Source organism: Manis pentadactyla, chromosome 11, assembly GCF_030020395.1.
Source record: "Manis pentadactyla isolate mManPen7 chromosome 11, mManPen7.hap1, whole genome shotgun sequence".
NCBI classification, from domain to species: Eukaryota; Metazoa; Chordata; class Mammalia; order Pholidota; family Manidae; genus Manis; species Manis pentadactyla.
The window spans coordinates 32,172,861-32,185,055 of NC_080029.1; the positions used below are offsets into that span (position 1 = coordinate 32,172,861).

General features: G+C 52.6%; 1 protein-coding gene across 3 annotated transcripts in view; it reads right to left on the reverse strand.

Moving 5' to 3' along the window:
* GALNT16 (polypeptide N-acetylgalactosaminyltransferase 16) overlaps positions 1-12,195 on the reverse strand; it is a 92,527-nt gene that overhangs the window by 20,557 nt on the left and 59,775 nt on the right. For 2 of the 3 annotated variants that reach the window (XM_057488362.1, XM_036913389.2), the window contains exons 3-7: positions 8,469-8,626; positions 4,995-5,093; positions 3,990-4,057; positions 3,348-3,413; positions 1,476-1,597 (exon numbers count right to left, since the gene is read on the reverse strand). In XM_057488362.1, coding sequence (XP_057344345.1) covers positions 1,476-1,597; positions 3,348-3,413; positions 3,990-4,057; positions 4,995-5,093; positions 8,469-8,626 — 513 coding nt within the window. Of the gene's footprint in view, positions 1-1,475; positions 1,598-3,347; positions 3,414-3,989; positions 4,058-4,994; positions 5,192-8,468; positions 8,627-10,577; positions 10,750-12,195 lie in introns of those variants that run through there. The other variant, XM_057488363.1, reaches the window with a different exon arrangement.

The following is a 12,195-nucleotide window of genomic DNA, read 5'->3' on the forward strand; positions in this document are numbered from 1 at the left end:
TTATCAACTTTTTTGTACTGAGATATGATTCACATTTTTATAACAATTGTATTGGACATAAGTGACATACTATAAAATTCACCATTTTAAGCTGTACAATTCAGTGGTGTGTCATATTTACAAGGTTGACAACCATCACCACTATCTAATTTCCAACATTTTCATCACCCTAACAAGAAGCCCTGTACCCACAGCTGTCAGTCTCCATTCCCCGCTCTCTCCAGCCCCTGACAGCCACTCATCTACTTTCTCTTCCTATGGATTCATTTATTCTGAACATTTCATATAAGTGGTATCCTATAATATGTAGCCTTCTGTGACTGGCTTCTTGCACTTAGCATGAAGTTTACAAAGGACACCATATAGTAGCAAGATCAGTACTCCATTCCTTTTTATGGCCAAATAACATCCCATTATATGGACATACTACATTTTGTTTTCTTATTCATCAGTTGTCAGATATTTGGGCTGTTTCCACATTTTGGCTATTCTGAGTAATACTAATCTCAATACTCATATGCAAGTTTTTGTATGGAGTATGTTTTCATTTCTCTTCAGTGTATATCTAGCAGTGGATTTGCTGGGTTGTATGGTAACTGTGTTAAAACCTTTAAGGAATTGCCCGACTGTTTTTTCCAAAGTGGCTGCACCATTTACATTCCCACCAGCAATGTGTGAAGGCTCTTATTTCTCCACATCTTTGTCAGAATTTGTTAATGTCCATCCTGTTGATTAGAGCCACCCTCATATGTATCAAGTGGTATCTCATTGTGGTTTTGACTTGCATTTCTCTAATGACTTAATAATGTTGAGCATCTTTTCAGATGCTCATTGACCATTTGTGTATCTTCCTTGAAGAAATGTCCATTCAAATCCTCCGCCCATTTTGAAATTGGGTTATTGTCTTTTTATGGTTGAATAGTAATCACCTCATCCTTTCCTCCATATTTCGAAATCCTTCCCCCACACCACCCCCCACCCCTCCCCACCCACCCCCGATTCTAGAGAACAACCACCCCCCACCCCTCCCCACCCACCTCTGATTCTAGAGAACAGCGAGCACATGGTAGGGTCCCCCCTGCCCTCATTGCTCCTTGAGAACACCATCCCTTCCCCCATCCCTCTCTGGCTTCCCAGCCAGACCAGAAGTCCCCACCCCCACCCTCAGCACAGGACCCTGACCCTGCCCAGGAGGGAAGAACAACACTCATTTGGGGAGCTTTATAGCTCACAACACAGCTCTCATCCACTTGAATTCTCACAGCCACCCAGTGGGACAAATATTACAATTACCCTTGTCTGCATATGAGAAAGCTCTCCTGCAGAGGAATGAGGGGAAGTACTCAGGAGGAAACAGACCATTTAGGCTTCCTCCTTAGCCTTTTCAACTTCAAAGACTGTTCATGAGCCCTCATGCCAAGAACATAGTGGGCACATTCCGAGGGACAGATCCCCCTGGGGACAGACGGACTCACCTCCTTCACTCGCTGCAGCAGGGGCTGAAGCCACTCGGTGTTCACTTCGCAGTGGCTGTCCAGAAAGGTGAGGACGGCAGCTGCAGCCACATCAGCCCCTCGAACTCGGGAGCGGATCAGCCCTGCAGTGGCAGCAGACAGACAGGGGGCTGGAGCTGGGGTGGGGCCAATTTGCTTCCCAGCCGTGCCCCCAAAGTCTCAGGGCTCCCTGCCCCTCCAGGGGCAGAGCTCTCCCCTGAGTTTCTGTGACTGAACTTTACTCTGTATCTGCTTATTTCCTCCGTCCCTCTCCTTTCTCTCATTCATTCAACCATCAGTACCCCAAGGTCATCCTCTGGGTGCCCCCCCTCCCCCGATGCCCTGAACACTGTTCTGGGCTCCGGAAACACACTGATGAACGGTCAGAATTTAGTGAATGGAAACTGCAATAAAGTGTGGTTTGGTATCAAAGGAGGACAAAAAACTGAAATGCTTTCCTCCTCCCCCTTGTCACCCCACCCTCCCCTGCAGGAAACCTTGGGACAGTCCTTGTCCCAGCTGTAACATCATGCATGACACGAAAAGAGTCTTCTAGACTGAGACAGGCTGCAGTTAATATTCCAGCCCCCCGCCACTCACCTTAAGCATGTTACTTAACCTCTCTGAGCTTTGGTTTTCTTATCTAGGAGACTCAGAGAAAGAATAAACCTTGCCTACTGGGGAGAGTGCCTGGAGTGGAGGAGGCCTGCTTGTGCTAGATCCTGCTCTGCTTCCACCCCGCCTTCCTTGACAGGCTCACCGAGGGCAGAGATGGCCTCGCTTTTGGCAGCTCCTTGGTCAGGGCTGGAGACTTGCCTGGTGAGGGGAGAGGCGGCCCACCTGGTCCCCTGCCTCTGGCAGAGCAGCCGCCGGTGCCCTGTGAGCTGGGGGGATGGGGGGCCCTCACTCAAAGAGGTCTGAATACAAGTTATCTCCTGGAGAGATTTCCCTGGCCACCCCTCAGCCTGGCACTCTGCCTCCTTCCATCTGACTATCCGTCCATCTATGCAAAAGTCCATCTGCCCCATCTTCCACTCCTTGGGTACCTTAAAGCATCGAAATGTACATCTATGTTGGGCAAACCCCAGGGAGCAGTATATTCCCAGGTGAAAAGACACCTTCACCCTGGTGCTTGGGAGAGATTTCTCTCTGGCCTCTTTCATTCCTGTTGGTAGGTCCCCGTGGTCTGACTGATCTTTCTTAAATGTGCCCATCACATCTCTCTCTCTCTCTCTCTTTTCTCTCTCTCTCTCAAACCTTTAGTGGCCCCTACTCTCTGCTCTATGAAGTCTAAGTGCATTTTTCTGGCTTGCCATCTATCCTCACTCCACCCCTTCTCCCTGCAGACCAGAGTAGGGGAAGAAGAGGGAAATTAAGAGGCTGGGCATTGGGGTGGGCCTCCTTCTCCCGGGATGCAAGTCCCCCAGGTTCCTATCTGCAAATGGAGGACAGTGGAGTTCATCAGGATCCGGTGTAAAGGGAATGGCAGCTACAGGATGAGCATTCAGAGGAGGGCTGCGAGAACATGCGCATCCATGCCTTTGTGGGCAGCGTCCCTGAACCTGGAAAGCCCTCCCTGTTCCCCTCCACCTGCCTCACAGGCCCATCACCCAATCAAAGCCGCTCGCTGGCCACTCCCCTCTCCTCCCATTCCCATTCTACATCTAAGTAATTATAACCAGCCTGTTACTGTGATGGATTCTGACTCCTTGGCTACATAATAAGCCCTCTGAGGGCCAGGACCGTATTTTGTACTTCTTGTAGATCCCTTAAAGTGCCTGTGCCCTAGTTGGGGAGGTGCAGCTGTCTAGACAAAAATGGGTCTGCGGTGGCAGCCAGGGTAAAACAATCTACCTTCCCGCCGGTCATTGCGCAGGCACTTGACCTTGGGGATCCTGGTCAGGAGTAAGCAGTCTTCAGCTGAGGGTGGAAAGAAGGAAACAAGCTCAGTCAGATACGGGCATCAGACCACAAGTGGTTGGGCCCCCACTGGAACTACAGGAGCTGTTTTGTACCAGGCCCAGGGAAAGGGCTGCGGGTGGGGGGCATGGATGAGCATGGTCATCTCACTGGGCAAAGGAGTGCCCTGTCCCCCACTCCCAGGCCAGACCGAGGAATGCCTGTCCTTATGGCACTACCCATCCAGGGTTGGGGGGGAACAGGGAGCACCAGCACAGCCTCAGCCCAACAGCGTTAAGCCAGATGGAAGAGACCATCTCCTGCATATGGCAGTTGCAATAAGGAAAGATGCTGCTGACATTATTTCAGTTGTTTTTTTTTAAAATGGCATCTCATTGGTGTCCCATCAAATCAACACCACTCTTTCACCTCCTTTGATACCAGGGAGTACAGCCAGGGAGGGCAACTAGAAAAGACAAGATCATGGTTGGGGGCAGAGGTCAGCCTGTGATGCTGGGACAACCTTAAGAGTGTTTGCTTCCGAATTCTGGGGAAATGGGGGTGTGGAGGGCTGCAGAAAAGAAGGTGGATACTTACGATCTGAACTGAAGTCATCCACTAAAATGATCTCCTGGATTAGGCTGGCAGGAGTTCGGTTCAGGACACTGGAGAAGTGATGCAGACAAAGGAGCCCGGATTTAGGGACCAGCTTCCCTTGACCTCTCCCTGCCATAGGGCTACCCCACCACTCAGCTCAGGGGCCAGCACACTGGCCACAGGCAGGTTTTTGCAAACCTTCTGGGCCCTGGTCAGTGGCTGGGGAGCAGCGTGTCCCTCAGGCTCTCCCAAGGACGCAGCTGACCCTCCTCCCTGGACCCTCAGGCCCTCGGGACCCTCCCCAGTGGGGCTGGGGACTGCCCTAGCTTAGTTATCCAGGCGGACCTGAAGCCACTGTGACTGCCTGGGCTTAACCAGCTCCACCCCCAGGCCCATCCACAGCTGGACTAGAGCTGTCTGCCTGTGGGGCTAGCGAGGCTCCTTCTGGATCAGGGGGTATTCTCAGGAAGTCCCCCAGTTCTTTCTCTCCTACTGGCCCTCCTCTTCCTCTGCTCTCTGGGAAAGAAAACCCACGCTTCTTTAATCCCTGGAATACACTGGGCATTCCTTTCTGAATTCTGTTCTTCTCTAAGCTCATTGAAGAAACAGGGTGAACAGGAGTTCGGCTTGACCACAGGGCCAAACTTAGGAGGACAGAAGGGGCGCCTTTCTGAGTGGCTAACAGCCGCCTACTGGGCAGGTATCCATCTGCCTCAGGCCCCATGTCCATCTCTTCCTCCCCTGGCTCCTGACTCTGCATTTCTGCCCTCATCCCAGGGACCTGACCTTGTGTTTGTGCATCTCGCTAACAAGTGGACTTCTGGGGTCTTGTGGACACTGACTCACCTGCCCCAGCTTCTCAGAAGGGCAGGCCTCCTCCTCCCAGTGTCTGCTGGTCTTCACGCCTTCTGGCCACAGCACCCTATCTCCATGTCCTCCCTGCCAACCCCGAGCAGATCACCCTGGAGCCCCAGGGAGATGAGGGTCCCCAGGCCGGGCTTTTACCTCTTCACTGTTCGCAGGAGGGTGGAGCGGGCTTCATTGTGGAAGGTGATGACAACACTGGTGGCCGGCAGGTCCGTGGAGTAGGACACGAATGGGCAACTGAGAAGGGAGCAGAGGGCAGAGGGCAGCTGTGGGAGCATCCTCAGGGTGGGCTTGAGGCCTCTCTCTGTCCAGCCTGCTGCCCCCCTGGAATACCTCTGTGGGACAGAGAAGGCAAGCCGGAAGCCTGACATGAGCCCTGCCCTTCCTCAGCTACGCTCCTCCTCGCTCAACCACTGGCCTGGAGTCCTTGGAGGGAAGCCACAGGTTGGGGGGACTTCCCAGGCCTGGGCACTCTTTACCAAGACCTAGGGCCCTTGGAGCCCACCGTCACCGCAGCATTTGGGAGGGCTCCCACTGTGTGCAGGCACCAAACCAGGCCCCAGGATCCAGCCCTGGACCGGAAGACAGAACTCGCTGCCAAGAGAGACAAGATGCCGGAGGAGAGCAGAGGGAAAACAGCCTCTCTTTTGTCTCTGACACTCTGTAGCTTCTTCCTTCTCTTCCCCTGGCTCCTGGCATTTGGTAGGATCTGGAGAGGGGTCATCTCCATCCTACCCAGCATGGCAGCCTGGCAGGGGAGCAGCCTCACTCCTCCTGGATTCCAGGGCAAATGGAAGCCTCTGAGAAGGCACCACAGCCAGTCCCCGCCACCTGCTCCCTCCCCCCGCAGCTCTGTGCTCCCCACACCACATTTTGGGCCCATTGGGTCCCCACTCCTCAGGAAGGGAATCAAAACGATCCATTCCTGCCATCCTTCACCCTGTGGTCTCTGCATTTCTGCGAATGTGTTCATTTGTGCACCTGAGGCCGGTGGGAAGGCGGCTGTTTTTCACGGCAATCTTTATTGCAATTGCTCTTTGACTATTCCAACAGTGGCTGCTTTTTCATTCCAGCACTCATTCCACTGACAACAGCTTATAGCCAATTCCCAGGCCCATTTCCTGCCCCACAGAGCAGACTGGGTCAGACAGGCAGAGGTTCCACCAGCTGGGACCCCCATGGGAGAAATCCTGGGAGGCTTTAAAGTTATTCTCCTTGAGAGGGGCTGCGGGAGAGTAGGAGGGGAATTCACCTCCATGCCTGGGAAGGCAGGCTTCCCCAGGGGTACTCCCAGAGTTATGGGGGTTTGGGGTGGGAGTGGGCTTGGCCTGCTGAGATGGGGAGTGCTGGGACAAGTAGCCCCCCCCTGGGCTCCCGGCCCGCAGTGTTGACCTCTAGGGAACCAGGTCTCTGCCCCTGAACCCTGACCATCAGGAAGGACAGAATTGGAGAGGGATGTCCATTCTCCACCTGAAGGTGGCTAACCTCCCACATCCCATCTGAAGGGTGGACTTGACTTCCTCCCCACCTGCCCCTCCAGCCATCTCCACCCTGTTTTCCTTAGATTTGTATCAATGATGATGGGGAGTTTTCTGGCTCCCAGGAGCCAAGAGCCTATGAAGAGGTTAATCCTATCCTGTGTTTTGAGTTTGGAGATGGTGGGAGTTTTCTGTGACGCTGGGGCTTAGGTCTCCTTGCTCCCCTTGAGGAGGCTCTCTAGATTGAGGGCTGGACCAGGAACTAGGCTGACAGTTTGGGGTCCAGCAGAAGCTGCAGCCTGGAAGGCCAAGGAGAAAAGCATGGCTCACTCCAGCACCCCGGCCCCTCCATGTGAGGCTCTGTCCCCAAAGCCAGCACCTCCTTTGCTCCCCCTATACAAACACACATGCACGCACACACAGCCTGATCTACCTCGGGCCCCGGAGAGTGCCGGCAGCAGCGCTGGGGCGGGAGGAGAGGCCTGCCTCACCAACCCACTCAGCCTTGGATTTGAAGACTGGTTTCCAAACGTGCATAGCCCCAAGAGGAATTCCCTGGTTAAGTTTCTCGGTGAACACCTGAGAACATTCAGAGGGTGGCTGGGAGGGTGGGAGGGCAGAGGTGATCCAGTTCAGCCCTCCATTCACCAGTCTGGGTCAGCAGAACCACCCGGCCTGGGGTCTAGGGCTGCCCGTGAAAGGTTACCAAGTGGAACTGCGTGGATATAACCTCGCAGGCCCCACAGCACAGGCAGATATGAGGGCGACTGCCCTAGGACTGATTGAGAAAGAATGTCCCTGGCCTCAACTGGCCATTAGACCTGGCATGTTTAGGGAGGGTTCTTCCCAGGTAGTGGGATTATTGCCCTATTTGGTAGCATGAGTGGTTTCTGGAAGCTGACAGTGCTGGGATTACAGGACTGTGCGGACAGTTTGGGGCTCCCCAACCTCACACCAATCTCACCTTGCACAGGCTGCCAAGCCCTCTGGACTTCCGACACACCTCCCTGAATGACAAGAAGGTGCTGGAAGCAGGACCCGTTCTGCAATCTCATCTCACATGCATCTTTTATGCTACAGAGCCGCTGCTTCGGGAAGGAAGAGCAACGATACGAGTCATTCTCGCCTACCCTCCAAACAGGAGCAGCTGGGCACTGAATACACAGCGGAGCCCAGAACGGCCCATGTGGGCCATTCGAAGCTGCAGGCACACAGGTGGGTCAGCTCCAGCAGCCCCTCGCTGGCCTGTTAGATGTCTGTGTGGAGCACAGAGGAGGCCCCCAAGGGTTGGCAAGGAACCTTCCTGGAGGAGACGACACTGAGGGGAGTTCAGGGTGTGTGTGTTTTGAATATGGCAGTGGGGAGGCGGGTTCAGGCACAGGAAACAGCCTGTGTAGACAAGGAGGGAGGCAGGAGGAGCAGAGGACTGTGGGAACATTAAGTCTGGGTGAGAAGAGGCTGAGGCTGGGGGTGTGGAGGTGTGGCTTACACTTCAGGGTAAGGAGCTCAGACAGGTGAGGGCAGGAAGAGGAGACTGGAGGTGGCAACTCATAATTTGGCTAGGACACAGCAAGGGCCTGCTGACTTCCCCAGGGTCGGTCACTCGCACTGAGTGGAGTTGGAGCTGGGATTAGCATGGAGGGCGGCCTGGATCTTGGTGTAGCGCGTCTCTCACCTACCATGCTGGGAGAACTGAGAGCAAGACTGAGAAGCACTTCTGGGAGTTGCTGAGGAAGTGGGGACAGCAGGTCGGGAAGAGATGCCAGGGGGCAGGGCATAGCCCTCCACCATTTGCACAGTGCAGGCAGGGCTGGGGCCCCCTCCTCCTGTCAGGCACCACCAGCCTGGCTCACCCTCAGGCTTCCTGGGGTCCCCTGGCAGGTAGTTCTCTAGGGACTCTGGACTGAGGTGCTGAGGGGCCTCCCTGGCCCTGGCTGGGAGGTCTCCTTGGCCTGCTCAGCACCTCAGGAGTCATGAAAACAACTGAGGAGAGGGCTTGAATGTCTCAATAACTCTATTGAGTCTGAGGAAATCTCGCCCATTTCTTAAATCCAGGTGACTGACAGAAAACAAGCTGACTGGTGTTGGCCCTTTCCGCCCCTTTCTTCCTCCACCGGCACAATGGAGGCCGCACCTGTAGTGGCGGGTATCCCGGACGGGCCTGTCGGGGCTCAGCTTGTCGCTCTCCAGCTGGTTGAAGGCATGCTGTCTGTAAGGGTCCTCTCCGGCCTTCAGCTGCTTGGCCGCCAGGTAGGCCTTCTCATCAAAGCCTTTGGAGGGCGTTCCTGTCACCTGAGACAAAGGTCAGCATCAGAGGGACCACAAGCGGGAGGCATGGCAGTCACTGCGTGGTGAGCACTTACTGCCAGGCAGGGGCCAAGTGCATTGCCTTGTCTGTTCTTCACCCCAGTTCTGTGAGCAGGAGATCATCATTTCCCCTACTGTACAGATGAGGAAACTGAGGCTCGAGAAGTGAAAACCAGTACCCATGTGTACGGGGACAGGCGAATATGGGAACTCTCTGTACTTTCCACTCTTATGTGCACCTAAAACTGCTATAGAAAATTAAGTCTACTTTTCTAAAAAAGCCCAAGGTCTGAGCTACTAAGTTGCAGGTTTTGGATTCAAACTGCCCATTCTGACTCTGAAGCTCACACTCATAACCATGCTCTTTGCTAGACATGCACAGCGTGACTCCTGGAACACACCAGAACCCCAAGAGGAGGTGTCCTGAGGGGACTGCCAGCCAGGCTGCAAGTTGACAAGCAACCCACAGGTTGACAGTCTCCCAGGGGTGAACTAGGGCTGACATGAGGCGAGGCACGTCGGAGGTGCCTGACCAGTAATGCACCAGGGCTTGGAGGAGTGGCTGCACAGAGGACTGTGTGAGGACATGCAGGCCCTTACAGGCTGATGCCCACTGCCAGAACGCAAACATGCAACAAGGACGCATGTTCTTGGGACCCTGTGCTTGCCACTGAAATAGTTCCATGTCAGACCTGCTGGGCCCCCCAGTGCTAAGCTCTGGGGAGTGATGGATGACAGATGCCATGGCCCAGCCTCCCTTCTCTCAGCCACACCTTCCTCTGAGCTCCCAGAATCCCCTGAAGAAAGACCCTGGGGAAGGACACATCTGAGATGAATGGATGGATATAGATGTATCCTGACATCTCATTATTTGAACCAAACTGTTGGCTGGGTATTCTCCAGAGCGCCTTGAAATATCATCAACTGTGAGTGCGTCCTGGGCTTCACCTGACCAGCAGCTCGGGCTGGAGCTGTGAGCCCACAGCAGCAGCAGGAAGGCAGGTGAGATTGTCTATGCACAAAGTCCCGCAGCAGGACTCTGTTACAGGCCTAGTCCCTAGAGGGATGGGCCCAGGAAGGCAGCTGGACCTGTGGGAGAGGCGACCAGTGTGTTGGCTGATGCTGGGGAACATACACCCACAGCCCAGGGCCTCAGTGCTCCCCTGAGCACCTGGTCTCCAGCTTCCCCAGGCAGGAGTGCATGTGTGAGTGTGCATGTGTGCGTGTATGAGTGTGTGTGGTGTGTGTGTGTGTGCGTGTGTGCAGGGAAGGCGAGGCTTGAGGCCATGACTGCTCATCACTCAGGTACTCATTAGCCATTGCTTTTGAGTCTTACGATGACCAAGGCCCTGTTCTGGGCTTTGGGATCCAGCATTTAACAAAACTGACAATCCCTGCCCTGGTGAAACTTATATTCTTGTTGCTGGAAGCAGTCAAAGAGATAAACAGGCAAAATACGCATAGAGCCTCAGATGGTGCTAAGTGCTATGAGGAAGAATAAAGAAGGGCAGAAGGACAGAAATGAAAGGATGGGGCTGGGGCCACAGCTCTGCAGACGGGGGGGGGGGGGGCTCACAGAGGAGGTGAGGGCTGAGCTGCTGAAGTTACTTGATGTGTCAAAATTTGTTTGCAGTGGTTTCCTCTCCAGTTGGTTATAAGTTGAGAGCAGGGACAACATTTAGGCATTGTTCATTCACTCATTTATCCCTTTATTCAGCAAACTTTATCCAGTACCCCCCTCACACACTCACAATCACAATCATGCATGCACACACTCACTCACACACACACACACACAGCTAACACAGTTGGGACTGAGGTGGACCAAGGAGGTGGCAGTGGAGTTTTCAACGGCTGCCTCAGTCGTCTCCCTCCCGCTCACATGCTCCTGGAAGGGCTGTTAGTCACTGTCCCCCTGTTCCACCACCTCCATTACCACCAGAAGGGTGGGCACAAGGCCCAGGCTAGGCTGGTCTTATCACTGCAGGATCTGGATGGGAATGGTCACTTGATTCAATCTGGAAAAATCAGTGTCCTTCCTGAGAGTTTCCTGTAAGATGAGCTCTCTTCATCTGCACTGCTAAGCTTGGGAGATGAGAGTCTTCTTGTCCACCACATGAAGAAATCTTGTCTGGAGAATGAAGCCAAGAAGGAACAATCAAAGACAAGAGATGGATCTCTAATAATATTGTTTAGGGTCCTTGGAACCAGTCATATCTAATCCAAATTCACCTTGGGTTTTTTTCTATCATCCATCTATCTATCTATCTATCTATCTATCTATCTATCTATCTATCTATCTATCTATCTATCTATCTATGTATCTATGTATCTATCTATCTATCTATCTATCTATCTATCATCTATCTATCTATCTATCTGTCATCTATCTACCTACCCTTTTGGGGTTTTGTGTTTTGTTTTGTTTTGCTTAAACCAGTTTGCATAGGCTATTTTTCTCTAATAACCAAAAGTCCAGGGATGTCAGTCCTTTAGTCCTTTCAATGAATAGGAAACCATTCTCCAAAAGTAAGAAGCAAAATCAAAAACAAAACCCAACAAACGAGCTGCCTATGACAATGACACACTGTAGGTGGCCGCCCTCCACTCTATGATACCAGGCTGCTCCCTGACGGGCAGCCCAGTGACCTGAGCCCAGAGCTGGTGGGGCACTCCCAGCTTTCCCCGCAGGCAGGGATGCCTTCAGGCTTTGGGGTGGGGGTTCAATCTGGACCACAGCTTCAGAGGTCCTTGAGTTGCCATGGCAAGGAAGGAGGGCTGCAGGGGAGGTGAGCGACAGCCTGATGAGCCTCCCACGGCCCTCCAGCCTCCTGCCAACAGTTCCTGGCTCATGAGGGTTCTTGGCTGGCAGTTAGGCAGCAGCCTCCTCCCCAGTCTGTCTTTTTGGGAAATGCCAAATCCAGCACTTCCGTGTCCAATAAGGTCAATCACATCTGAAGTTGTTTAAGCTGAAATGACTCTGCTCTATAAGAGGGGAAGAATTATTTCTCATCTCGGAGAGTTTTATTTCCAGTCCAACAGTTTGATTAAACTCTGAAACTTGTCTTACTTGCTTCAGTTTTTTTCCAGCTAGATTTGCTTATTTTTTCTTGACTGCTAAATTTAGGAAACAAACAGCAAAGGGGAAGGTTTAAAATAAGGAAGGAAAATATTTCCATGTCATTTCCATCAAAAACAGTTCAACCCAAATCCCCAAGCCTTGTAAACTTTCTTTTTTAAGTCACAACACATACCCCTACATTTTAGATTTAAACAACTTGAACTCCTTTTAAATACCTGCTGCCCAACTTACTTTTACTGCCAGTAAAACAGGTACCTGCTGGGTCTGTCACTAAATTTCAATGAAACTGCAAATATAAAGGCTCTGGTCCTATTTTATGGATGGCTCCTGATTTTCTTTCTGAGTGTGCTATAAACCTGAAATACCTGTTGAACAAATATGACTCCCAATCAGTCCCCACTCCTCTGAGAACAAAATCTCATCTGATGCTGTGTCCCTAGTTGAAAGACTACCACTCATCACTACAGCTAGG